Genomic DNA, 27,773 nt, shown 5'->3' on the forward strand with positions numbered 1-27,773 from the left:
TGGGTGCTGCTGCAGACCTGTTACTGCTTTACCAACCAGTTTCCTGCCATAATGTGCACCTGCTGATATTCAATTTCTTTCGAATCCTTTGTTGCGTGTGTGTAGTGCACTTGAGGAAAAACTCAGTTTGTTGATGGTTAAGTGGGAGGGCTGTTCTATGTGATTTTGGTGCCATTAAGTGCAAAACCAGCTGTCTCAGAGGCTTGTTTACCCAACCCACCTTGTACAGAACAGTGTACGCCTGCGCAACCAGCACTTGCCTTGACAATTTCCCCAAGCATTGCTTGAGGTCTGTAAACACCTTCTGTTTTGTGTGCTCAAACTTGGCTCAAAGGTTTAGAAGGAGAGCTGTTTTAATAGCAATTTTGGTGTTATTAAATACAAAAACAGATGCCTGAAAAGAGCCTGGAAACCCTCATTGCTTACTGCTCTGATAGAAAATGCAATTAGGTGGTGGTTAGACAGGTTAGGAAAGTATACATGTTGATATCGGATAAATTATCATCTCCTCCCCTTTTTATGGTGTGTGTGTGTCATGGTTGGGGGGAATAAGCAGCATAATAGGAAAAGAAAAAAGGAATAATGATAGTGAACTGCTGACAGAAGGGTATGAACATCCCTGTTCTTGAGATACTGCACTTGTATAAACTTCATTGAAGCAAAATTAGTAAACTCTGGGCTGACTTTTTAGTGGTTACTCAGCTTTTTAGCCATCTGGAAATGATGTAACAGTGTTCCTCAGTTTTCTTCCTGCCTTCTCAGAATTTGAACTGTTCTTATCTTTTAGCTTTGACTGGCTAGGACAAAGGAGGATAAGAGTGGATGGCTGTTCCTCATAAATGTTTTCTTTACATGTGAATACTTTACTTTACTTGTGTCTCTTCCTAACATGAGCTAATAGTGGTGGTGGTAGGGTTATCCCCTGCAACTGATTTTTTAAAAAATTGAAGCTAGGTCTCACGTACTCCTCACTTATTTCTCATGTCTTGTCTGGCTTGACTCCGACATTGGCTGCCTCATATGTGACTCTTGGTAATAGTACATGAGACACTATCTGGCACTGTGTGTGCATGCTTAGCATTTGCTGTATCTTCTCCTAGTCTGCAATACTATCTGCCTATATGCTAGCATGTGAAAGCCAATGTTTGCCTCTGTTGCCTAGCAGGTAAAGCCTGAGAGAGTGTAAATTAGCAAGCAAACAGAACCCATTCTGAATCAACTATTTCCCCAACCACCAGTATTGTTAGTGCAAGCCATCACAGTGAGCCACAATCTTGTTAGTGCAAGCCATCACAATTGTCTTTGGTAGCCAGGTCTGCATTTTACTTTGTTGGTAGGAAAATTTCCCTGTCAGTTGCATGCATACTGAATCACTCTCCCCCTGCCCCTGCCAAACTTCTAGACTATTTCAAAGATTTCAAGATATCACACACAGATAATTATAAAGTATGGATTAAATATAAGTATATCCACAAATAGAGGTTTTACATTCATTTTGATTGCTTAATATTGGAATGCATATCACTTCTGCTTAAGCACCTAACTGTAATGATTTTAGGGTTTGACATAATGGCTTCCATGAATCAGTTGTTGCTTGAGCTTTATCTTATTGTGCCTAATTCCTTGATTTGTTTTTAACTGCCTTAACCTCTTCATTTTCTATGTAGGAATCAAACTCTCCTTCAGAATGTCACTGAGGCAAAGTAAGAGCTGCTCCTTATTCATTCAGGGAAAAAAGGCAGACATTCAGCAGAAACAGGGCTGTTTTCCCCCCTGTATCCACACCCAACAATACAGATGAAATATTGCTCATTTAGCAGCCAGAGGCCAATTGTCTAGAGGCCCTGAGTTGATCCCCTCCCCCCTCTTTCCTGGTGCTGATTGTTTGGCTCCCAAGAATCAATCCTATTTAAGAGATCTGCAGCCTCTTTTACATTATGTAAAAGGCTTAGAAGTAGGAGCTAGAAGGGGTGGGGGGAGCTGTTGGTCTTTTGCAGCGAGAGATAAATGTCAGAAAGAAATAATTCTTTTCTCTTGATGTACAAGGTGATATATCATGTAAGATAGGGGAAGGCTGATTTGCTAAAGAGGGCATATTAATATGACATATAACACTGAATACTGCAAGCCTCTGATAAATATCAGCTTAGGAAAGGCACAAATTTATCTCAATATGTCCCATAAAAAGCTGCAATTGTGTCTACACAGTTTGTATACGAACAGTTGTCAGATCTGGATTTGTCAGTGGAAGTATGACAGAAAGAGGTTAGTGTGCACAAGAAATTAAAATAGTTATGCATTTCTTCCCCTGTTCCTTGTAGTCAAAAGTCCTGGCTTACCTTTATAAGCCAAGAAAAGGTCTGCAGGTCTGTTATGAGCCCCTTTCTGTCCTTAGTTAGATTTTTCCTTTAACCCTCTTCTTATACCTACTGGGTAGATTGCTGCTACCAGGAATTATATTATAAAAGAAGTAATTTAAATTTCCCTCTTAATAATATGCCCATGTGTCAGGCTCCATTGTGTGACGATGTGGCCTTGAGGATAGGAATGGGATATATAAGAATAACAGATACTCTGGGATGAAAAAACCAAACAAAATAACAAAAGAAGCATATCGGTTTCATGCTGTTAATTAAGCTTGATGGTTTCAAAGATAGTTCCGTTCTTAAAGTTTCTCTTCGTAGGCTCAGTCACACAGATATACATAAACTTTCTCAGGCTCACACACAGTTTGCCTGCTTCAGATATCAATTTCTCACTCAAATACACATAGACTTTCACTCTCAGGTGCACACACAGTTTGCCTGCTTCAGATAGAATTAAAGTTCTCTTACAGACACACAAAGTTCAGGCTTCCACGCAGGTTGCCTAAATGAACTAGAATCAATATTTCTCTCAGAACACCTTCAGGCTGCACACAGCTTGTCTGCTTTGCCCAGACTGCAGTTCTCTTTCTCGCTCAGTAACTAAAAACTGCATTCACTCCACCCACACTCTCAGTCATCAACCAATCATCTCACTCACTCATCCCCCTCTTTCACCTCTACCCTTCATCTGTACCACATGAAGCATTTAAAGACACACGCATACTTGAAATCAGTGACCAGAAAAAAGCTCACAGGAAAAAAGCCCACAACCCCCCCCCCCACGGTCATAAATGCTCACAGGAAAAAATCCCACATGGAAAGAAGCCCACATGGAACAATACCATTTTTCTTTAATGACACCTTTTAAAATTGAATTGCAGGGCTTTTGGGATATATGCTGTTGGGTGCAGCAACAAACTGTTTAATTTTCACACATGGAAAAATGCCCACATATTGTAATTTTCATGTGTTAATTTTCATGCAAAGCACCATAAATATTTATATTTGTGGATAACCATTCATTACCATTTATGAGAATGAACAGGTATTATCTATATTTTACATTGTTATTTTAAGATTAAAATATGTCATATTCACATGAAACAAAATATAAGTGACCATTTTGTTATCAATGAACTTTATTAAGAAGGAAAAACAATAATAACAGAACTTAAACTCTACATATTTTTAAATAAAAATAAATGCTTTAAATTTATTAATTTACAATTTGTCAGCCTTTTAAATGTTGGTATGAAGTAATTTCTAAAGTAAAGACAAAAATGTTAAATTAAATTATGTATAGACTGTATAGTATACACAGCTTTTTAAGAACTATATGACTAAAATCTTCAAATAATTAATATTATTTACTTATTTTCTTAGTAAAAATTAAAACCATAAGATAACAAAATTTTAAGGTAACATTAAAATAAGGCGATTTCTCATCTCGGTTTCCTTTTACTTCCATTTTAACAAATACACTGTGGTGCACCCAGTGACCACGACAAAAGACACCTAACTCTAATAATAAAAGCAACAACTATTTAACGACAATAACAGCAATAGTAATAACTCAGATATAGTTTTTCATTGCAAATTAGCCAATCTCCTTAATTAAGTTTATCTTCCACCTGCTCATATTACTTCACAAAAAAAATGGCAGCCATGTCATATAGTGCCTCATATTTTCTCTTTTTCACCTCGAAGCAACCTGCCTGTGCATTAGCCCGTGTTATTTTGTGGCAAGCCAGGTCCCTCTGCAGTCCAGACCACACACTGGGATGACTGCAGTGAAATAGGGAATTAAGAGCATTGTGAAATCCAACACAGCAGTTTGTAGTTTTTGGCGACCGTTCCAGGGCAGCATCATGATGATTCCACATTCTTATAGGAAACTGAGGATCTCTACCTGCTGCACACTCAATATATGTCTTTCTTGAATAATAGAAGTAGTTAAGGCCTCATGGATCTATGAAGCTAAGCAGGGCTGACTCTGGAAGTATTTGGAAGGGAGAAGTCAATAAACATAGATGTAATGAATAAAAATGGTATTTGTAATTGTAATTAAAGAAAAATGGCATTGTTCAATGTGGGCTTCTTTCTGTGTGGGCTTTTTTCTGTGTAGGCTTATTTCCATGTGGGCATTTTTCCATGTGGGCTTTTTTCTTGTGAGCATTTATGACCGTGGGTTTTTTTCTTTGGGCTTTTTTCCTGTGGGCTTTTTTCCCTGGAACCCTTGAAGTCATCACAGGGTCATTTCAAAGGACCTATATAATTTGAGGCAAGGTTTAAGAAATATGTGAAATTGGGGGTATTGATGTAATTTCTCCACTCCTATTGTAATTTGGAAAAAGTGTTAGCTTCTGTAGGCACTTCCACATGGGTCATATATGAACTACTGTCTCAGTGCTTTGGGTCTCTGGTGTTGAGACCTGTGAGACACTGGCCATTTCCATACACCTATAAGGGTGTGGCCCACTCACAGAATGCTGGCGGCTTTCCCCCAGGAATCTAGACGTCTCTGTTTTGAAAATGGTTGCTGGCTGTTTGACTTCCATTATCTTGGCGCCTTTTTTGGGAACACACTTTCCTGTGGTCCAGAAAAGGTGCCAAAAAAATGGAAGCTAAACAGCTCACAACCATTTTGAAAACAGAGACATCTGGATTCCTGGGGGAAAGCCTCCTGTGTTCTGTGAGTGAGCCATCCCTATAAGGGTGTGTGGAAACAGCCACTATCTGGCCCAGTTTGCACAGCTGTCTTTTTGAAAGAGAGCCAGATTATTGGGATGGATGGAAGGAAAACTTATTTTTAATCCTGCTTTCAGATGGATGCTACATGGTCCAAATGGTAGCATAAGAAAAGGCAACCATTGTCTGAGACAGATAAGAATAAGTGGCAGAGCCAGTATCTAAGGCTGGCTATGGAAGTCATGGGACTGTGAGCATAAGCCGTTCCATAGATGAGAATGGAATTGCCATGTCTACATTCTTGGCACTGACTATGGGGTCCTGGCCATGTGTCTATTACAGTGGGAAAACAAAACAAAAGTCCAGCGGCATCTTAAAGACTAATAACATTTATTCAGTATATGCTTTTGTGAGACACAACGTACTTCTTCAGATAGATATGTGAAAGAAAAATCATATTGGGAAATCTTATGGGAGAAGTTGTGGGTGGGGGAGGGGGGAGCCAAAGTAAACATAAAAATATAAAATGCTTTATTACCAGCCATGTGGTAAGTTGATGTCAAATAGAAACTACCTATCCTGTGAGTTGTATCATAGCTAAAGGGATATAGAATGTTTAACTGGCTATGTAAGAGTAATCTTTTGTTCTTTAATTTGCTCTGGAACTTGATTGCCCATGACTAGAGGTGGGCACGGTCTGGAAAACAGATCTAATTTTGACACTATCCAGCCTGGTTTGTGGTTCGTGAACACACGGTTTATGGGACTTACATTTTCACAAATTTTGGTCTGTTTGGGCCAATCGGTGGTCCATGAGTCCAGATATCCTGGCACCAATCTGTCAATTCCCTAGGCAATGGAGGGGACGTCTGCAGACCCTTTGCAGCCCTTAAAAACTTGATAGGCAACTTTGCATGCCAAGCAGAGAGCTCCCATTCTACAACGGAGGGGTATACGTTCTGCAGCCAATCTTAGCCATCAAAATCTTTTTTTTTTTGAAAAATTTTTATTGGGTTAGAATCCATTATTTTTACATTTACATTCAATTTTCCCCAATTTTTTCATCTCTAACCCCCTCCCTTTCCCCCCCTTTTTGTTGACTTCCAACAGCTTTCCCACCCTTTGTCCCCTTTCCCTTACTTTTATTAGCTTCCTCTATCTAAAACAAATATATATTCTCCATTATTCTAAGCAGTACATCTTTAACTATTTAACATTGTATGCCCAAACTGTAAATCTTTGTTTCCATCTTAGATAAACAATTTATCCCATTTTTCAATTTCAAATATTTCTGTATATCATAAACCATATAGATCATGCATTCGTTTATATCAAACAATTTGACTTATTCTCTATATATTACTCATTCTATCTTTTTATAATAATTCTATATATCTCTCATCACGTAGTCAATCAATTTGACCCGTTTATATCTTCAGACATTCAGTTTGGTACAGAACTTACCAGAAAAAAAGAAAATATTGTTAGTTAATCAATCCTTATATTTAGTCCTTATAATTAATTATTTTCTCTATATTCTGTTTGTTAAGCTATATATATCTATATATATATCAATCTATTAATCTGACTGCTTATTAATTCACATTTATCTCTTCCCCCCCCCCGGTAAAGTCTCCCCCCTCTACTTCGATGCTTCAGTAGTTCTCAAACTGCCACAGTTTTCCTCCCACCTCCCATTTCTTCTCCAGGTATTGTTTCAGCTTCTCCCAGTCTGTGTTGAACTGCCCTGAGTCCAGATCTCTCAGTTTTCTTGTCATCTTATCCATTTCAGCCATATACAGCAATTTGTAAATCCAATCTTCAATAGTTGGCACTTCTTGTACTCTTAGCCATCAAAATCTTGATAGGCAGCTTTGCCTGCCAAGCAGAGAGCTCCCATTCTTCTCTATGCGAGCAAGAATTAATTCCCTAGGGAATGGCTGGGAAGGTATCTGTGTGCTGAGTAAGGGGACTCTTCTCCTACCCTTTTCTGTTTGATTTTGCCTCGTTGCAACTTTTTGGTGCTGCTAGCCAATGCAAGTCAATTGGCATTCGTGACTCCTAGTATCTACTGGAAGATTCCTGGGGGCGGCCGCTTTGTTGGTCTGTAACTCGGACGTCCAAAATGCAGTCTTGACCAAACTTGGAGGGTACCCAAAATAGCAGTTACTACTCATTGGAATATGGGATAATTAAATCCTTGCAAGCTTGTAGCTGCTATGAATATATTTTTGGTCTGTCACTCATTAAGTCTGTTTGATGTTCAAATTATTGCAAGCTTGTAGCTGCCTTTGATACATTTTTTGGTTTATTACCTACTGAGTTTGTACTCCCCATATTGTACTGTGTAGTATATGGGGGTTCAGCTGTTTATTGCGAACATTTGCACTTCAAATTGAATACTATGTAGCACTTTTGCACTTTGTAAATTTGTATATGACATTGCTAGCTCGCCCCTGCACTGTACTTCCTATGAACTGTTTGTAGCCAGCCTTATAACCACTTAGAGTCTTCATTGAATTGTAATTAACTTTATGATAAAAAAGAATCTTTGAATATATTAGATATACTGTACCTTTAATTTACTTTAGTTAGTTGGTCATGGTTAGAATTCTGTTTGTTGGTTACAAACTTGGAGGGTGCCTGGAGGAGAGGTTGCTGAAGATTCTCTGTGAGTTTGGGCTCTCTGGGTTTGAAGGGGTGGAGCCAGGGCTGCCGGAAGTGACAGACCATGGACCGACAAACCGGTCCGCAAACCAGGCTGGTCTGTGAAAATTGACGGATCATGGGCCAGCGGTCCATGGGGTTTTCCTGGTCCGTGACCACCTCTACCCGTAACTACATGGCATAGTATTCTAAGCTGCTCTCTTTCAGCCTTGGCATCTTCTAATTCATATCTCTGTTTTTTCCCTACCATGACAGTAATGTTAGAGCAAACCTAAGCCAATGCCTTCTTATTAACTTTATGCATTTAACAATACTGTGATTAACCTGGACAAATACATTTTAAGTATGCCGCATTAGAACTACCAGTTACTTGCCTTGAAAGATGTTCATACTTCGTATCCCTTTGATAAGCATATTACAGAATTCTGGCAGATGAGGCTTCTTCTAGCAGGAAAGAACTGTATTCAGAGAACCTGCCTGTTTGTGCTAATCAAGTCCCTGATATGCATCTGTAATCGCCTAACAGAGGTGAATTTAAGTTTACTGGTTAGCATTTAGGTGATCCCTTTACTGGGTTGTTGGGATTCCCATCTGAAAAGCCCTTTAAACATTAGTGTTGCAGTTATTGCCAGTTAGACTTACTCTTTTCTTTTTTTCTCTTCGTGTTGACTTTGGTGCAGTTCGTTGACATGGCATTAATCCAACTCAAATACAAATTGTGTAATAGGGAAAACCAACAACATGAATAATATCTCAGTCCTTGAAATTGTTGTGTCATTCAGAATCTATTAATCTAATATTGGTGTTCGGCATCAATTAATCTAATGCTGGTATTTCTTAGCAGTTACTGTAATTAATTATTAAATATTATAGATACTATTGCAGGTCTTTGCAGTGTTTTTGCTATGAGCACAAATGGCATGGGCGTATGCTGCTTTATTTTGTTGTATAAGCTATTGTATCATCATGACTTACAGTGGTTTATGATACACACATCACATAGACAGTGTAGGTATTAAAGGCAGCAATACAGAGCAAGTCTGCTTGGAAGTATGTCACATATTATTCAATGGGGCTTATTCCCAAGAAAGCTGCATCCTAAATCTAGTATCTATATTTTAAAAAAACAAAAACCCTGCAGTAAAAGATTTCAGAATCCTTGAAAATATTCCCCAAATCAGTGGCATTATACTTTATTCAGTTACCCTCTACGAGAGTATATGATACAAGGACTACCTGTATTCAGGAATTTTAATATCAGTCTCTTTACGCATCTTGTTAATTCATGCCCATTATGATACAATTTATATGGGAAGACTAAGTGGGACAGCAAAATAACGGAAGACATGAAATCCATTGTCTTGCAGACTTGGCTCAGAATTGTTTTTATAATACTGTTTTGTTCTCTTTTGTGCTTTCAGAAATTCGTACACAGTTGGTAGAGCAGTTCAAATGCCTGGAACAGCAGTCTGAGTCCCGGTTGCAGCTCCTGCAAGACCTCCAAGAGTTCTTCCGCAGAAAGGCCGAGATTGAATTGGAGTACTCTAGGAACCTGGAAAAACTAGCAGAAAGATTTTCTTCCAAGATTCGCAGCTCTAGGGAACACCACCAGTTCAAGTAAGCATGCATTTCCCTATGGTGCTGGAGGTCTGGAGGCTCACAGCTCTTGGTTATGAACTATGGACTATTTATGCTGAAGGTTGCAGACCTCAAGTTGCTATTTCCTAGTTGTCCTCTTGCTTAGGATAGCCTGCCTGGTGATAGCTAGTGGCTGTGCCATTTCTATTGTAGTTCCCACTCTTGTTACCGGACTTGGTCTCTTTGCGAGTTGGGGGAATCAGCAGCAAGTAGAAGGTTATGCGAGAGGGGGAACAAGCAAGATCCTCCACCAATTTTTACAGGATCCCCTCCCCAAGGAAACTGACAAGATGGGTGTTCCTCAAAATAAAGAGTAGTTTTTATTTAAAAGGGGAAAGCTCGCACACACACACAAGGCAAATAAATGGTCTGCACAAGCACACCAGAGTCCTAGGAAATAAGCCAGAGGTTGGAATAGAGTGTGGGATTTGGGAGATAGTTACCAACAGAGGAGTAGAGTAGTCTGTGGAGGAAGAGGGCTTCAAATGTCCAGCGTCTTCGGCCAGGGAGGAAGGCTCAGAGAAATCTGTGGGAGCAGTGCTAAGATTCAAGTAGGCACCCACCACACTGCTCAATCTGGCTGGGGCAGAGCCAGGATTCTTATAGGGCTGAATGGACCATGAGGGTGGAGAGTGACTTCAGCCGGTAAAACAAAAACTTCCTGGGATGGACAAAAAGTCAGAGTACCTTGATTGAGGTGTGACAAAAGAATTGGATTGGTTGCTCTTGGTGTCTTTTAAAGAAACTAGTTTAAATGTTCCCGGAGCTGGCTGAGGAATTTAGAATTTTGATTAAATGTTCCCAAGAAGAGTTTTAAACTTATCAGAGCTGATTGATGGCCCTTGATTGCAGGACAGGGTCTAATCAATGGGAAGAGGGGAGATTGGAATGTCCCAGGGGAAATGACTCACAACTGCCTTTCTTGTCAAAGATAACACATGCACAGCTTGAGAGGGCCGGAACTAATCACACCCAGTCGCTCGGCCTGTACTTGTATTCCATTCATGTTCACTCTCCCAGGTGGGAGCTGGCAATGCTTTGCTCAGCCGGGTCGTTTGCTAATGTAGTTTGAAGTGCTTTAGATTCAGTGGCTTATGATTTCATATCATAAGTAGCTATTAAAACGGCGGAGGCCGGATGGACTGCTTACACTCTGTGAAACAGGTTTCCTGAGATGGTGAGGGAGGTTGCTAGGCTGGGCTTGGGAGTGGTGGCACAAGCAAAAGTGTTGCTTCTGGGGAAAACCTGGAGGTAACAGCGATTCATAGAGTTACTGTCATCGCTTCTGGATTTTCCCTGAAAGTGAAGTCATCATGCTCACAGTGCCAGTTACTTAAAAAAAAAAATCTCTATATCTAGACACTATTAGGAGTCGCTGCAAGGTCATTTTATTTTCTGGGGCTTTTAATGAGTATATGCTACAAGCATCTTTTAGGGAGGGGTTGTTTGTAGGGATATTTAGATATGTGTATTTACTGTATATATATTTACACTCACATACTCGGTATGTTTTAAATTGTGGTTTGTAAGCTTCCTTGAGCCTCAAGGAAAGACATGATATTAAAGTATTTATAAATAAATAAAAATCATGTGGATAGTGGGAAAAATTAGGAAAGTATGGCACTCGATCTCTGAAGGAGATTTTTGTAGGCTGAGTGATTTATGAATGTATTAAGCTTCTACTCTCTTTTATTCAAAATACTTGCTCAATTATGTATAAATGATATTAATAAAGATCTGTGAAATTATTGCTCACAATGACCAGTTTTTACTGTTCTTCTTGTGGCAGTTTCAACTGTGGCATTTAGGAGCATAACAGAGCTGGGCTTTTTTAGAGCCATTATGGTCAAATAGCATGTTTGATATTCTGGTGGAAAAGCTTGTGGTTTGCATGAATTGATGTTGCATATTTCTTTATGGAAAGCAGAAGATTAGATTTTGGGGTAGACTTTTTTTAAATAAAGCTGCACTTCATGGAAATAAATCTGCACTTTATATTGTTGCTTTAAACCTCTCTAGGTGATAGATGATTTCTAGTTATGTTTGATTTTACAGAAGTCTCAAGCTATAATGTCTCAAGAGTCTCAAGACTATAAAATAATTTCAATCTTTTTCTCCCTTTCTACTCTCCTTCATATATATTTCAGGATTCTTTATTAGGAGTTCACTCTAGCTTCTAGCCTTCATCTTGGCTGTCTGGTTTGGGTGAGCGTGACGGATACTGTTTAGTGTGTGCCATGTTCTGATACTTGCCTTTGAGGGCTTGAACTCTAAATAAACCACATACAGATGTATTTAGAACAAAAAAAAAAGAGGATATTAATAGCTGGGCTTTTTTTCTGGGAAAAAAGGTGGTGGAACTCAGTGGGTTGCCCTCGGAGAAAATGGTTTAGATTGCCCTCGGAGGGCAATCTAAACTCCCCTCTGTCTGGAGATCAGGGGGCGGGGCCATCAGCCACGTGACTGTTTTCAAGAGGTTCCGGAACTACGTTCCACCACGTTCCAGCTGAAAAAAAGCCCTGATTAGTATTATGTATTCTTATAGCTCTCCAGCTTATTTTTCTCCTCATGCTGTCTTGGTCATACTGTTTATTCTTTCATTCATCTGTTTCATTATTTTTCACAATGACACCTGTAAAGTACTTCCTGCTAAAAGTTGGCCCTCTTCCTGTGTTTCTGGTGTCATTTGTATGTTGGACTATAACTCGCATGAAGCTTCCTGGGGATTTTTCTGTATTGTATGTGTCCTCTGCTTTGCTCTGAACTTCTGCTTGTGCTGGACTACTACTAAAACCATCTTTATTCCCTGTTGATAAATTCCCTTTAATTCCTTTACTCTGATTCTTCAGTATACAGAGTAGGGTTCCTAGGCACCCACTGGTGGCAGGCAAACTTTCAGTTGTTTACCCCATTGCCTGACTATCACTGGTAATTGGCAGGAGCTGGCAAACTGCCCAGCGATCGCCCACTGCTAGCAAGCTGCTTCGGCAAACATGCAGCATGTGCGCTCTGGACCAGGTGCAATGATGTCACTTCCTAAAATGATATCATTGTACTGGCCGCGTTCCTGTGTTTTGTGTACGGCTGATTTTGATCCCAAACAAGCTGATTCTTAAAGAATTGGCCCTGTGTGCGCCATGGGAGCACTCCCACAGCCACTGTGATTATGTCACTTCCGAAAGTGATGCCATCGCCCACCAGCCAGGAATGCAAAGAATGTACTGGCCTCCTCCCCCATTGATTGCCAGTGTGGGGCATATATTTCTGATGTATGATATTCCAGTAAGCATATGAATAACCTTAGCCAGTTTCACTTAGCATATCTGCATATTATTCATGCTTTCATAGTAATCAAATATATTCTGACTGTCACAATAAGCATATACCTACATACATATGTATTTCTAGTAGAATATAAGCATCTGATTTCAGCTTCATGCATATCTTGATATACATATGCATCTATCTATTTCTAATATAAAGAGGATCTTTAATAGGCCTTCCTTGAAATTCCTTTAGAAGCCTGATCTGGTCCCTAAAAGTGGAAGCAGTCTTGCTGTCTGGATTCTGGCTATTGTTAACTGATAACAGGAAGCTTGAAGGGGCAAACTGTAACAACATTTGCACCAAGGCCAGCAATAGATTAGGGCAAGACCTGTCAAAGCAAAACATCCTCAGTAATTCACAATAAAATTATGGCCATGAGAGAAACTCCCCTTATGGTACACAGGCAGGTTTATGGCGGGTAATCAACTTTGGTTTTGAGAATTGCATCCCATGTCCTTGATATGCTGACATCCCCCAAAGAACTGATATCAGAAGGTGCCAGTAAAGACGAGAAAGTTCCTTGATACAATAAACAATTACTGATGTGTGAATGGACAGCCCAAAGTTTGATTGACCAATGGAATTATGCCAGATCATCAGTATGTTTAAACCTTTTAGCCAATTATGTATCTTTTATTGTAATTTTTGCTAATGAATCCGAAGGTATAAAACTTCGGAGAAGAACTGGTTTCTGGGTACCTTTTAGCCCTAACCTGAGTTTTTCTTCCTTGTTTATATAAACAATCTTTTATCTCCATCACTAGACTTCATCTCCGTGTGTTCATTTCAATTTTAATTGGGCAGAATACACAGGACACAGATTTGTGTTTAACACCAGGGAGACCTGGCAACCCTAATACAGAGCCTGTCCAGTTAATTTACGGCATATTGTTGCTATTCTGATATAGTTCCTTTATTATGCGATGCCACCTTGGATAACGAAGGCTTATAGGCCTATTATGGAAGACCATATCTCTGCATCAGGCCCAGCTGGGAACACACATGCTTTCCTGTGCTTTAAATGAATAATTGATGGCCACCTTTATGACATAAAGCTCAAACTTCTGGGCTTTAATTTATTCACACAGAATATTAGCATGACATTTTAGTTTTTCCTTTGAGGGGATGATGTCCTATTCAGGTTCAGGAACTGGTTTTGTTAAGAGTGCTAAAAGAGTGTAAAATTATAATGGCAATACATATCTCTTTTTGAACAGAGTAATCCCAGTTGGCTTTAAGTTACTTGAACTGTCCATTTAATTGGATGTTCTGTATAACAGCAGATATCATGGTATTTAAGCTAGGCACTTCATTTCAAGGCCTGGATGGAGTTAATGGGATTGGTTCATCCATATAGAATTAACTGAATAATGAGGGTTTGTATGGGGTATGTTAGTTTACTAAAAGACAATCAGAACAGCTGGAGCTCTCTCTTTCATGCTGCATTGTAATACCCAGAGATGGTGGAGGAGAGAGGAATTGGTGCATTTTCCACCATAGTTGATCCTTGTATAGATGACAGTCTTTCAGCAGGAGAGAGATATATAAAACATGGAGATCCCAGGTTCTTGCATACATACTTTACATTTTGTCTGTGTACGAGGCTTTGGATTTAAGAATTCAACCATAGCTGAAGCTGTAACAGAGGCATTAATTTTGTTAGGTCATTGACAGGGGTTTTATTCATCGTCTTCGTATCCTGCCATAACTACAGATGCTCCTTAAAGATGCTTGGAGTAATCCCATTTTATCTTCACAACAATCCTATGAGAAAAGTTCAGTGAGTGGACTAAGATTACTTGGTGAACTTCAGGGTGAATCAGGGATTTGAATCCATGCTTCCCAAATCTGACATGCTATTCACTATATCTCACTGGTTGTATGAGCACAGTATGTGTAAAGTGGGTACAGTCTAGAGGGAAGATCTCTTACACAAGCCCCACTGAAATGTATGGTGCTGTAGGAGATGCTGCACACTTGAGCAATTTCCATTCCTTTCATTAAGCTTGCACCAGATGTCCTGCTGCATCATGCCTCATGGTTATCTCCTTTCAGAGCTGTAATTTCTCCAAAATCAATAACAATTGGTGTGTATTGACCAGGAGGGTACATTGTCGAGATGATGCAATCCGTGGCTCCACCTACCAATTAGCTATTTTCTCTCACTCCTTTTATCTCTCACATACCCCTGAGACTCTTCCAGTTAAAGCTGAAGCAAACAGAACCAAGCCTGGATTGCCATTCGCCAGGCTCACTGTTACTCCTTTGAGCAAGAACTGATTTTCTACCACAAAGCAACAACAAAAGCCTATCCATACAAACAAAATCTATTTGTATTGATAGCAATCATGTAATTACCCTCATGGGCCAGGCACAGAGTCCAGAATGGGTAAAGGCAATCTGTGTGACATGTAAGTTTTGGCTTCAGTGCTGCAAGTGAGGATAAGCATGAGAAAGTGGCCTTAGATGAAGGAGAAGCATGGGGATTTGAATACATAATGAGACACAGCTGTTGGGAGCCTAATGCTCTAAATCTCAAGCAGCCTGCTGAGCATGGTACGTGTAGGTAAAGCCCAGGAAAAAAGGGTTGTGAAAGGGCGGGGAGAAGGGGGGAACTTTCTGGAAAAGCAGCCTTGACTGTGTGCCAGTTTTCTGCTTCAGTGCCCTGACTTGAATTGATTTTTAGGACAGGGACTAGCCAGGAAGTCTCTTCCCTGCGATTTGGCAAGAAGCCTTCAAAGGCAGATGAGGCTCTGAGGAACTGACTGTACAATGGCTCTCATTTCATTCTGCCTTGAAGGTCTGTCTTTACATAAGCGTTTACATTTTTGGTGGAATAAATCGAGTTGTACACCAGTGAATTCTTCATAAATAAATTCTACAGTTGGAGGAGACATAAATAGACAGGATGGGGTTTTTTTTAACCTAGAATATACAGCCCCACTTTTCAAAGTGAATAATGGATATAACTAGACAGATTAAGTTTTTAAATCAACATTGCACCACAGTACCACCGCCCCTAGGCTAAAGACCTGCCTGTTGAAAAGTCGTGAGCGTGTAATATATTCTCAATTTCATTTATTTATTTATTTGACTGTGTTTGGGTGCCACAGTGAACAGCAGGGGAGCTCATGAGCGCAAGAACGGTTTGCTTATCCCCTCCCCCCTCCTCTTGTGCCAGGAACAGAAATGAAGGCTTTGACGTAGGGTTGCCAGTCCCCTGCTGGGGATGGGGGATCCCCTGCTCCCACCCTCCACCCCCCTCACCCACTTACCTGGCTGACGGGAGGAAAAGCAGGGGAATGTACCTCCCGGCACTGCGGCACACTCCTGCATGCTGCAGTAGCCCAATTTTGACCCAAATTGCACACACGCTTCAGGGCCCGCCACACCATCCCGTGTTCCACAGAGGCCCAATTCAGCCTGAATCTGGTTTGATTCAGCTTGAATCTGACCCGATTCAGACTGAGTTGGGCCTCTGTGGCGCGTAGGAGCACTCCAGGGCCCACCATGCCACCCCAGCAGCGCTCCTGCTCTCCACAGTGGCCCAACATGGCCCAAATCGGGCTGGATTCAGGCTGAGTCAGCTTGTGCGATGATGTCACTTCCTGGAAGTGATGTCATGGCAAAGCTGGGGGCGTGCACGTGGGCAGTATTCAGGTAAGTGCCAGGTCTCGCACCTCCCACCCGGAGGGTAAGGGGACCTGGCAACCCTATTTTGAGGTTGGAACCAGATCTTGAACTGAGCTCTGATTCTCCGTGCTATTCAAATGCAAGTGTCTGACTGAATTGGAGCCCCCACTGGTTAGAATCCTGTTTTGGGGGGAAGAAACAAACTGTAAATTCAACCAAGTGCCTGCATTCGGATATTACAGAGAGTTGGGGCTTGGTTCGTTTCTTAAACCTTGGAAACTTTCATTTGTGCTTTGGAGGTGAGGTGAGTACAGGAAGACAAGCTGCATTGGTATCTGCCATGAACAAACCTTACTATCATGATGTTGGAATCAGGGCCGGCGCCACGATTGAGGTGGTGAGGCGGGCGCCGCGGGGATGGAGGGGGTGCTGGGGATGGAGGTGCGCGTCACAGAGCTGGTGTGCCTGGCCCGTGCTGCCACCGCCGGCCATCCGCACACCGCCGCTGCTACCGCCACACATGCCTGTCTGGGCACAGCAGCCGCGGGCCATGCACGGCAGGTGGCCGGGGCAGCATGCGGAGCGCAGGCAGCCTCCTCGCTCCGCCCCAACCACCTGCCAGCCAGTGGCCCCGGCTTTGCTGCATGATGACGTCATCATGTGATGAACGCTGTGCGCTGTACGTGTGCACATGGGAGGGTGGCCGCAGGCACCAGAAACCCTGGTGCCAGTGGTGGTTGGGATGCAGCCTTCATATATGCAATTGAAAACCTGTTTCTGGCATGTGAACATACTACATGCTTAGGTGTATGCCATTAAAATATGGTGTAATCTTCTCTTCTGAGGTCAAGTGCAGCTGGAGGATTATGAGACCAAGAAAGAGCTGTCCTAAACAGGTTTACTCAGAATTTTACTAGGGTTGTTCAGTGGGGCTTCCTCCTAGGGAAGCGTTCTTAGCATTCATTCATTCATTCATTCATTCATTCATTCATTCATTCATTCATTCATTCATTCATTCATTCATTCATTCACTCATTCACTCATTCACTCATTCATGCATGCTGGCCCCACCTTGCCTATACAGTTACTTAGAGCATTCTTATGCTGCCTCTCCAGGAATCTGCCCAAGACAGCCTTGGTGTGTTTGCCAAAGTATGGGCATTGGTACTATATGTGCATGTAGGCTAAGAACTGCATTGTGGCAAAAGCACCAGGTGCCCACTGGTGGTGGGCAAACTCCTGACAGTTTGATGTCATGACAGTGGCCATAGGAGTGTTCTTGTGCTTTGCATGGGGCAAAGCATGAGAGCGCTCCTGCGGTTGGCACAGTGCTGTCATTTCTGGAACGGATATTATCCTGTGGAAGGTGGGAGCCCACTCACGCAAAGCATGCATATGGGTCTCAGGTAAGGTGAGTACTAGGAGGCCCCTCCCCCCACTGAAAGGCCTGGCAATACTAGTTGGGGGCAATCCAGTGCTTTTGGTCCTGCTCCCCCTCTGCACATATTGTCCTGTACACTTGTATGCCTTTATTTTTTAAAAAACATGATGCTAAACTTATTGCTGGTTGCTACAGGCCCAAGCTGGAATCACTGCACCAAACTGCGATCTTTTTTTCTGGCTAGCAACTGTGGCAATCCAGGGGAGCAAACTATACAGTTTTCAGTCTGGGTTCATTTGCTCTATAATCTAGAATCTTCTTAGCTTATGGAATTGGACGACACCAGAGGGCCAGCTGATACTGAGGTCAGAGCTCATCTGCATTGCCTCACTCTAGACAACTTAGTGCTGAGGGAGAGCTCCAGGTCTTTAGTGTCCAGCTTGCCTTATTTGTTTTGTTTTGCCTTTATCCTTTCTACTTGCTTCCAACCTGTCTGCTGTCTACCAAGGTAGCCATCTGTTCTGGAGTGTGCAATTGTGTGTTTGTGGCCGTGTATTCCAAGGTAAAATAGGAAAATCAAAAGCCCCAAGTAATTAAAGACTCTTTTAAAAGTTGAGTCTGTGATTAACCATTTTGTGAACATGTTAAAAATCAGGCTTAAGGAAATTAAGGGGTTTTTATTTTAGAATTGACCATTTAAACAAAGCTATATATAGTTACGGTTTGAGTTTCTTGTGTTTTGGGCATTGGGTTCTAATTATTATGGTGGTTTTTATATTTCTTTTTCTATTTATGCATAGTGGGAAAACCCAAGCTGGTAGGTCCTTAAATAGTGGAAGAGGTTGGGATGAAAACCAAATCCTCATAGGCTTGAAATTGCAATAAAACCCATCCTGGTGGCTGTTGTTGCAGTTGAAAAGCGAAGCCAGCTCCATGTGGCTCCGTTCACTTTTGGCAGCCAGCTGGAGATAAGCGTAGCATCTGGCAAATGGGCTGAGCAGGCCCTGGAACATCCTGTGAATGTTGAACTAATTATTTGTAAGTCCCCAAGCAAAAGCAGCTAGTTGGTTGTCCTGTGCTAAAATTAAACTGGGGGCTGTAAGTGTAGGTGTGTAAACAGGGTGGGAAGATTAAAAATTATCACTCTAAATTCTGTCAATAAATGTTTGCATTTTAAACATTTATGCATAGGTCTTGTTTTTCTCTGATTAAGTTGCTTCTGAAGTTCTTTGTGGCAGAGAAGTATAATTAGACCCCTGCATGACTCTGGTTACTTTTCACAATTTGTTGTTGATAGGTTTGCACTTAGGATTGAAAGAAAATCTTCTGAACAATAGCTGTTTCAGTACTATGGGCCAGCTGAAATTCTGTTGAATAAAGGAGTGCACAATTTCATCTTTTAAGGCGTAATGGGGAATAATGTGCTTATATTTGCAAATGGAGAAAATTGCAAAAGGTACCTTTGCAGGGACATACTAAAACTAAGGACAGCAATAGAGAATAATGGAGGGCACGCTTGCCAATAGGGAATAATGGAGAATTTGCATGCTCATAGAGAATAATGGAAATCACGCTTGCCCATAGGGAATAATGGGGACAGGAACTGCCCATAGGGAAAAATAGAAAGCATGCTTGCCCGTAGGGAACAATGGAAATGATGCTTACCCATAGGGAATAATGAAAACAGCGATTGCCCATAGAGAATAATGGAAAGCATGCTTGCCCATAGTGAATAATGGGAACAGCGATTGCACATAGGGAAGAATGGAAAGCAGGCTTGCCCATAGCGAAGAATGGGGACAGGAAATGCCCATAGGGAAGAATGGAAAGCACGCTTGCCCATAGGGAAGAATGGGGACAGGAAATGCCCATAGGGAAGAATGGAAAGCACGCTTGCCCATAGGGAAGAATGGAAAGCAGGCTTGCCCATAGGGAAGAATGGGGACAGGAACTGCGCACAGGGAAGAATGGAAAACATGCTTACCCATAGGGAGGAATGGGGACAGGAACTGCTCATAGGGAATAAAGGAAAGCATGCTTGCCCATAGGGAAGAATGGAAAGCAGGCTTGCCCATAGGGAAGAATGGGGACAGGAACTGCGCACAGGGAAGAATGGGAAGCATGCTTGCCTATAGGGAATAATGGGGACAGGAACTGCCCATAGGGAAGAATGGAAAGCATGCTTACCCATAGGGAGGAATGGGGACAGGAACTGCCCATAGGGGATAAAGGAAAGCATGCTTGCCCATAGGGAATAATGGAAAGCATGCTTGCCCATAGGGAATAATGGAAACAGCAACTGCCCATAGGGAATGATAAAAACAGCGATTGCCCATAGGGAATAATGAAAACAGCGATTGCCCATAGGGAATAATGGAAAGCATGCTTGCCCATAGTGAATAATGGGAACAGCGACTGCACATAGGGAATAATGGAAAATACGCACGCTGTGTGATGACATCATTTCCGGGAGCAGCGTCACGTGTGTGGGAGAAAGGGCCCTCCCCGCATGGGACAATATAAAGTTGGCCCTTGGCGAGAAAAAGGTTCCCCACCCCTGCTTTATTCCCTATGGGCAATCGCTGTCTCCTTTATTCCCTATGGGCAAGCATGATTTCTATTATTCCCTATGGGCATTTGCTGTCTCCATTATTCTCTATGGGCAAGCATGCTTTCCATTATTCCCTGTGGGCAAGGATGATTTCCATTATTACCTATGGGCAAGCATGCTTACCATTTTTCCCTATAGGCAGTTCCTGTCCCCATTATTCCCTATGAGCAAGCATGATTTCCTTTATTCCCTATGGGCAATCGCTGTTCCCATTATTCCCTATGGGCAAGCATGCTTTCCATTTTTCCCTGTGGGCAGTCGCTGTTTACATTATTCTCTATGGACAAGCATGCTTTCCATTCTTCCCTATGGGCAAGCATTATTTCCATTCTTTCCAGTACAGTGGAAGAACTGTGTGTCTTGTATTGATTTGCATTCTACTGGTTCTTTAACCCTAAAAACTGATCCTCTACTACTGCAAGGGCTTTTGCCTTTGCAAAGCATCACAGCCTGACAATGAATGCTGTTTCTATTTAAGTAGTTGATGATGTTTATGCGGATGCTATATGTTGAAAAACAAAGCAGGACCTCAAGGAACTACAGGCAGGAAAAGGAAGCTTTAAGGACAGTAAAAATTCTTGAGAGGGATAGCTGTTGTTTTTTTTAAAGTCCTTCACTATAAGATGCTATCATTATTTGCAGAATAAATGCCTGCTATCCAAGAGATGTATACCTCGTGGAATTAAGTGGTATGGGCATAGATGATCCCCTTTTAAAAAAGTGATACACCCGCTTTTTTTTCAAAACAAAAATTACAGTACATAATTGTAATTTGTGTGAGGATTTAAGATGACCCTCTTTTTTTAAGGGCATGTGTGGGGGAAAAAGCGTAGTGTTCCTTTCAGGAAAATAGTTTTCCATCTGAAGAATATGTTGTGGGATACACTTTCTGACTTCTCCTTTTGCCTCTTAGAGCTTTAAGAGGAGACTTGACTTTGTCAAGTGCATGGAAAAGAAAAATCTTCTAGATGGAAAAATATCTTAACGGCACTCTGTGCTAAGGGGGTGTCAAAAAGAAAAGTTGTATTCAGGGTTTGTTAGACGTTTTTGTTATATGTACTTGGAGCAGCAGAAACAGGTAAATACCCCCCCCCCACCACATACACACACTGTTTTTCTGTAGGAAAATGGCTTGTGGAGAAGGCAGGGCACTCCCTCCCCCAGTGTTCTAATCTGAGCCCATCTGGACTCTCCTTTTTTAAAAAGAAGCCCGTCCCTGCAGCTGCTGTGTGACTGCAGGGAACATGAGTTGGCTCTGTGGCAAACTTGTAAAAAAGGTAATGTTTAGTTTGGCTCTGAAACAACTCACTCAAAGAATCCTCCCTGCCAACTTTCAGGCAGATGGGAGATAGTTTCCCAGTTATTTAGGCAAGTTATAGTGCTATCCTAAGCAGAGTTATATCCTTCTAAGCCCATTAATTCCAAGGGTATGACACTGTTTGAGATGACTCTGTAAAAGTCTTGCTTGTAGAAGAAGCTACCCGTTTGTGTGAGAAGGAATTTCCTCTCTTTTTCTGGGATCTTCAGATGATGAGTGGTGCGGGGGAAAGCTGTCCTTGTTTTTTCTTTCACAAAACAAAGCTCATGTGCAAGGAGACTTAAGTCCTCCCCCATCCTATCTCCTTACCTCTCTGTGCTCCCTTTACATCAGCACTTCTATTTTAGGCTGGTTGATTCCCCATATTTGGGCCTGCTTCCTTCCTCAGAGTAAAATAACGGACAGGGCATAACCCTTAGCTGTTCTGACCCCATGATGTGATTTGTGCTTAAAGTTCAGTGGTACCTAACTCCTCAAAGATTGCCAAGTATGTATGGAAATAATTAAAGTTGGATGCATGGTAGCTTAAAGGCTGGTTTGCTACATATTTAACTTTTTTGGCATAGATGTAATTTAGTTTATCAATGAGATGGCAGGAGTGATATTCCTTTGAAACCTAAGGTTATTTAAAGGATATGTAATCCCCATAGACATAGAATTGGTTCTGAGTTTATTCAGTGCTACAAAGATGGCAACATCTGCAAATTTGAAAAAGACAGAACCACTATCCAGAAGCCACGAGTTCAATCATGTTAAGCACTGCTTTGAAAACTATTGCATTATCAGTGATCCCAAAGAAAAAAAATTATAGCTACAAATTATTTACTATGTTTTGGAACAATAAGGTGTATTTGCCTTTTCTGAATATAATTTGTTTTATTTTGTTTCTTTGTTCTCTATTTACATTGTCTTTATACATATTTGTGAATAAAAAATAGATTCTCCATCCAGTGGGGATATAGGATGGTCAGTCTCATGCTATAGTGAGAGACCTCTCATTCTGGATCCACTGTTCTCCACTGCCACTCAACAGGGTGGTGGGGGAAAGTGGTGGTGGTAATTTGGCATTGCACCAATGCCACAACATCACTTCTGTCACCATCCAGAAGTGTTGTCATTGCATTGGCATGACTCTCGAGAAGTCACTCAAATTTCTACAGTTAAATCATAGAGGCTGGGGTGAATCTTAAGAGCGTCATGCCAACACAATGATATCACTTCTGGTTCATGCTGGAAGTGACATTGTGGTGTCAGCATGACACTGATCACATAGGAAACTGTCCGTGCAATCACCTGCCAATTGCTAGTGATGGGCTGCTGGCAACCCTACTGGGATGGGAATGCTAAGGCATCTTTTGTTTTGCCTGCTGAGTCTGTTCTCACCGTACGGTCTTCCTGTGCAGTCCCACATGGGACTGCACAAGTGCAGGCCTGCCGACTTCAGAGATTTTTACAGCTTGAAAACACTAGGGGGCACCCTTGCCTCTCAATGTGCATGCACGGCCGTCTTCCCGCCGAAAACAGCTCCTAAGAGGCGGGGCGCCCCCGACGTACCCTCAGTTCCTCTTTTGCCGCCGACTTGAGAGGTTCTTGCTAGCTCTACTTCTTCGGAAAGCGTCTCACCGCGATCAGTAAAGATGTCAGAGAAAGCTTTATTTAAGAGGTGTACCTCTTGTGATAGAAAAATGACGAAGTCCGACGGCCACTCGACTTGCCTGTATTGTCTGGGTGAAACCCACAACACACAGGCCTGTAAGTACTGCCGCACCTTCACCCTGAAGGCCAGAGCAGAAAGGGCGGGTAGACTTCAAGCCTATTTGTGGCGGTGTGTTATGGCGGTGACTGACCCACTGATAACGGAAAAATCCCCTGCTCAAGGAAGGCTACCACTCCGACTTCGAAGTCGTTGGAGAAGTCACCTCGTTCCCACCAGTCACCCGCCCACACCGACTCACGGCTGCTCAGCCCAACAACACTGGTCCGGAGCACCTAGGAACCGACCGTTCCCATCTCGTCGGATCCGATTTTGGAGTCGAGGCCAGCTTCGGAACCACCACGGCCCGTGTCGGGTAATCAGAGGGAGAGTTCCGCAACTCTGAGCTTGTCGGAACCGAGAACCCCCCGGAGTGGATCTAAGTCGGACCATCGTAGTACTTCATGGAAGGCTTCGGTTCTGAAGGGCTCCTTGGAACCATCAGGGGCGTCTATGAAAAAGAAAAAGAAACGTCTGCCTTCCAAATCCGACAAACAAGTCCTCGAGAGTGTCATTACCCCTCAACCATCAGTAGATCAACAGGCCGCTTCTGGATCTGACCCACCGGCTAAGAGGCACCATAAATCTGGGGACGGAATTTCCCCTCGGGGATCTCCAGGATCTGAGAAGTCTCGAGAATTGGATGTCATCATGCTTGAGAAACCCCCAACTCCATCGGGGATACCTTGATCTCCTTGTGATTCATGGTCCTTTCACTCCTCTTGCGCTGATAGAGGTCGCTCGAGATCATGACGGGCAGAGAGGTACAGCCCTTATTCGGAGCGACACTATGCTGCGGTGAGTCCTCCGTCACACCACTATTATAGAGAAGGATACTATGGTTCGGAGCATGGAACCAAAAGGTGCTCGAGGTCACCTTCTGTGCGTGCTGGCTCTTCTGTGGGATCCAGACAAGCTCCTGGTTTTTCGGACATGGAGTATGAGGGTTATGCTCGTTATGAGAGACCTTATGACTCTCCTCCTTCAGATTCACCCGACGGTGTGATCGAACCATCGGAGGAAGCTTCTCCGACTGACGATTTCCACGCCTACAATGAACTCCTTCAGCGGATGGCGAAGGTGCTCGAAATTGAGGCGGCTTCTATGGAACCACGTTCAACTCATAAGATATTAAAGCACATATATTCGGGGTTGACTCCGACGGTTGCCTTCTCTATGATCGAAGGCTTCGTGGAACTCCTCTCAGGCTTGAATTTAAAACCTGCTTCAACCCCTGCCACTAATAAAAAAGTGGAGAACTTGTATAGGGTTAAGGATGACCAGTGTCCGTTCCTGTCTCTCCATCCGCCCCCGTCTTCGCTTGTAACAGAGGACATGCAAGCAAGACCCAAGCAAAGGTCTCTGTCGGTCCCGTCTGATAAGGACAGCAGAAAAGTCGACTCCTTGGCTAGAAATGTTTATACCTCTGCGGCGTTTGGCATAAAAATTGCCAATTATGCAGCGATGATGTCCGCCTATCAATTACTACTTTAGATTAAGATAGCGACATTTGTGCCTCAACTGCCTGAAGACCAGAAAGTTTTTCTTAGAGTCATCCAAGAGGAAACGGTCCGCTTGTCCCGCCATCAAATTAACATGAGGAGGAATATGGCGGATACTTCTGCCAGAGCTCTTCTATCAGCTCTTGTCCTGTGTAGATTTGCATGGCTGAGAACCACAGCCTTACCAGCGGAGATGAGGAGTAAAGTTGAGGACCTCTCGTTCGAGGGACAGACCCTTTTTTCCGATAGAACGCATGACTATCTATCTAAGAAACGCAAAGATAGACTTATGGCTTGATCTTATGGTGTCCTGCATCAGCTCCAGTCTACTTGTCCTCAATATAGATCATATGCTAGGGGCCGGCAACAACATTATCATCCCTATTATGGGTATGGATACCAACCTGAACGCCAGTACCAGAGCCCCCAATCTATCTTCCAGAAGAGGAGGCAGGGCAATAAGAATAGGCAGGGGGATAACCAGCACCCGCCTGAGGATTCCGGGCACTCCCAAAAACAGTTCTGACAATTACAGGGACCTGACCCCTCGTTTGGGGACAGGTTGTCTCTTTTTTTCTCTGAGTGGTGTCGTATCACTTCGGATGTTTGGGTGTTACAGTTAGTTAAAGTTGGATATAAAACTGAGTTTTTTCAATGGCCTGGTCTCTGGCTCCCTGTTTTTTCTCCACAAACACCCCAACTGGGGGTAGTTTCCGAACTCTCGGCCCTATTATTGAAAGGGGCTATTGAAGAAGTGGTGGATTCTTCCTCTTTCCTTGGTTTTTACTCTAACCTTTTTGTAGTGGAAAAGAAAGATGGGGGGCTCCGCGCTATCTTAGATCTACGGGAATTGAATAAGTCCATAAGGGTCCGAAAGTTTAAGATGACCACGTTACAAATGGTTCTGACCTTGATACCCTCCAACTGTTGGTTTGGGGTTTTAGATCTCAAAGATGCGTATTTTCACATCTCTATTTTCCCTGACCATAGAAAATTCCTTCGTTTCACTTACGATACTCGTATATTTCAGTACCGTGTCCTTCCCTTTGGTCTATACACTGCCCCCAGGGTATTTACTAAATGTGTGGCGGTGGTGATTGCCTTTCTTAGAACACAAGGTTGTTGTATTTTTCCTTACCTTGATGACTGGCTGATTGTTGGCCAGTCGGAGGGGGATGTGAGCAACCAAATCTCCATCACCTTGTCTACTTGTTTGAAATTGGGATTGTTTGTTAACCAGAAGAAGTCGAAACTTCTCCCATCTAAAGTCACCCAATTTATAGGGGCCATTATTGATGGGTCCCGAGACACTGGTTTTTTACCCATGGAACAGGCAAATAAAATTAAAGGACTCATAAAAAAGTTCAAGAAGTGCAGGTTTCAATCGGCTAGGCTCATCCAGGTACTTCTGGGTTATATGGCTGCCACTACGGCTGTAGTCTCGTTGGTGAGACTACAATGCAACCGTTGCAACTTTGGTTTTCAAGGACATTTCTCCCTGAGAGGGACTCCCAAAATAGGAAGTTTAGTATTCCCTGGAGGGTCCTTCTATCCCTGGACTGGTGGTTGTTAGACTCCATCCTCTTTGGAGGGATCAGTTTTGGCTCTAGACAGCCAGAGATTTCGGTCACCACAGATGCATCTACACTAGGGTGGGGTGCTCACTGTCAGGGTTCGTATGCCCATGGTTTGTGGGATCAATCAGAGGGTGAAGAACATATTAACCTCCTCGAGTTAAGAGCTGTCTATTATGCACTTATCTCGTTTTCTGATATTGTTCAGAATAATACAGTTCAGATCCTGACGGATAACACTACCACGATGTTTTATTTGAATAAACAGGGGGGCACGATGTCTCTGGCGTTAAGTGAGAAGACAGTAAAGATTTGGAATTGGGCCATTGCTCACTCAGTATGGCTTTTGGCAGTTCACATACCAGGTGTTGACAATGTCACGGATGACCATCTTAGCAGACTGGGGGGGGACAACCATGAGTGGTCCCTTCACGATGCGTATTTACGTCCTGTCTTATCAGAACGGGGATTCCCAGTCTTAGACCTGTTTGCATCGGAGGAGAACTGTAAGACTCCCTGTTATTGTTCCAGAGGGGGCATCGGCCTTGAGTCTCTTGGGAATGCGTTTCAGTTAAACTGGTTCGGTCGCCTTCATTACATTTTCCCTTCGTTTCCCCTGTTAGCCAGCGTACTCTCCAAGATTCAGATGGACAGAACGTCAACCATTCTAGTAACCCCTTACTGGCCAAGGCAACCGTGGTTTCATGCACTTCTGAGACTCCACAGCCGGATGCACCGTTTCTCGAACCAACCAGATTTACTGTCTTTCCAGGGGGTGCTTCATCACAGAGTGCATACACTCAAACTGACGGCGTGGCTGATACTTCAGGACGGGGCTTCTCTGAAGGAGTAATGCATGTGCTTCAAAATGCCCGTTGCTTGTCTACTCGACAATCATACTCTTTGAAGTGGAACAAGTTTACTGAATGGTGTAGGGGTCGGGGGGGGGGGTCGATCCATTGGCCTCCTCCCTCTCCGATGTCCTAGAATTTTTGTGGGGACTTAAGCAGTCTGGTTTGTCCAACTCATCTGTTAAGGTTTCTATGGCTGCTGTTTCTGTGTTTCACCCCCCAGTTGATTGTAGAACAGTGTTTTCCCATTACACGTCAAAACTGTTCTTGAAGGGCCTCAACAATTTATTTCCCCCAGTACGGGTATTAGTACCTCAGTGGTCTCTGTCCTTGGTATTGACTAAACTTATTTCCAAGCCTTTTGAGCCGCTGGCCACTTGTCCACTGAATTTACTTGCCTTTAAAGTGGCGTTTTTAGTTGCTGTCACGTCAGCCAGGAGGGTGGGCGAGTTGGCAGTCCTCTC

The 27,773-nt window shown here is 42.7% G+C and overlaps 1 protein-coding gene across 2 annotated transcripts in view; it reads left to right on the forward strand.

The window, feature by feature from the left end:
- Positions 1-27,773, forward strand: part of SRGAP3 (SLIT-ROBO Rho GTPase activating protein 3) — a 268,972-nt gene that overhangs the window by 106,678 nt on the left and 134,521 nt on the right. For both annotated transcript variants that reach the window (XM_054976158.1, XM_054976157.1), the window contains exon 2: positions 9,143-9,338. In XM_054976158.1, the coding sequence (XP_054832133.1) occupies positions 9,143-9,338 (196 nt within the window). The remainder of the gene's footprint in view (positions 1-9,142; positions 9,339-27,773) is intronic.

Source organism: Eublepharis macularius, chromosome 4, assembly GCF_028583425.1.
Source record: "Eublepharis macularius isolate TG4126 chromosome 4, MPM_Emac_v1.0, whole genome shotgun sequence".
NCBI classification, from domain to species: domain Eukaryota; kingdom Metazoa; phylum Chordata; class Lepidosauria; order Squamata; family Eublepharidae; genus Eublepharis; species Eublepharis macularius.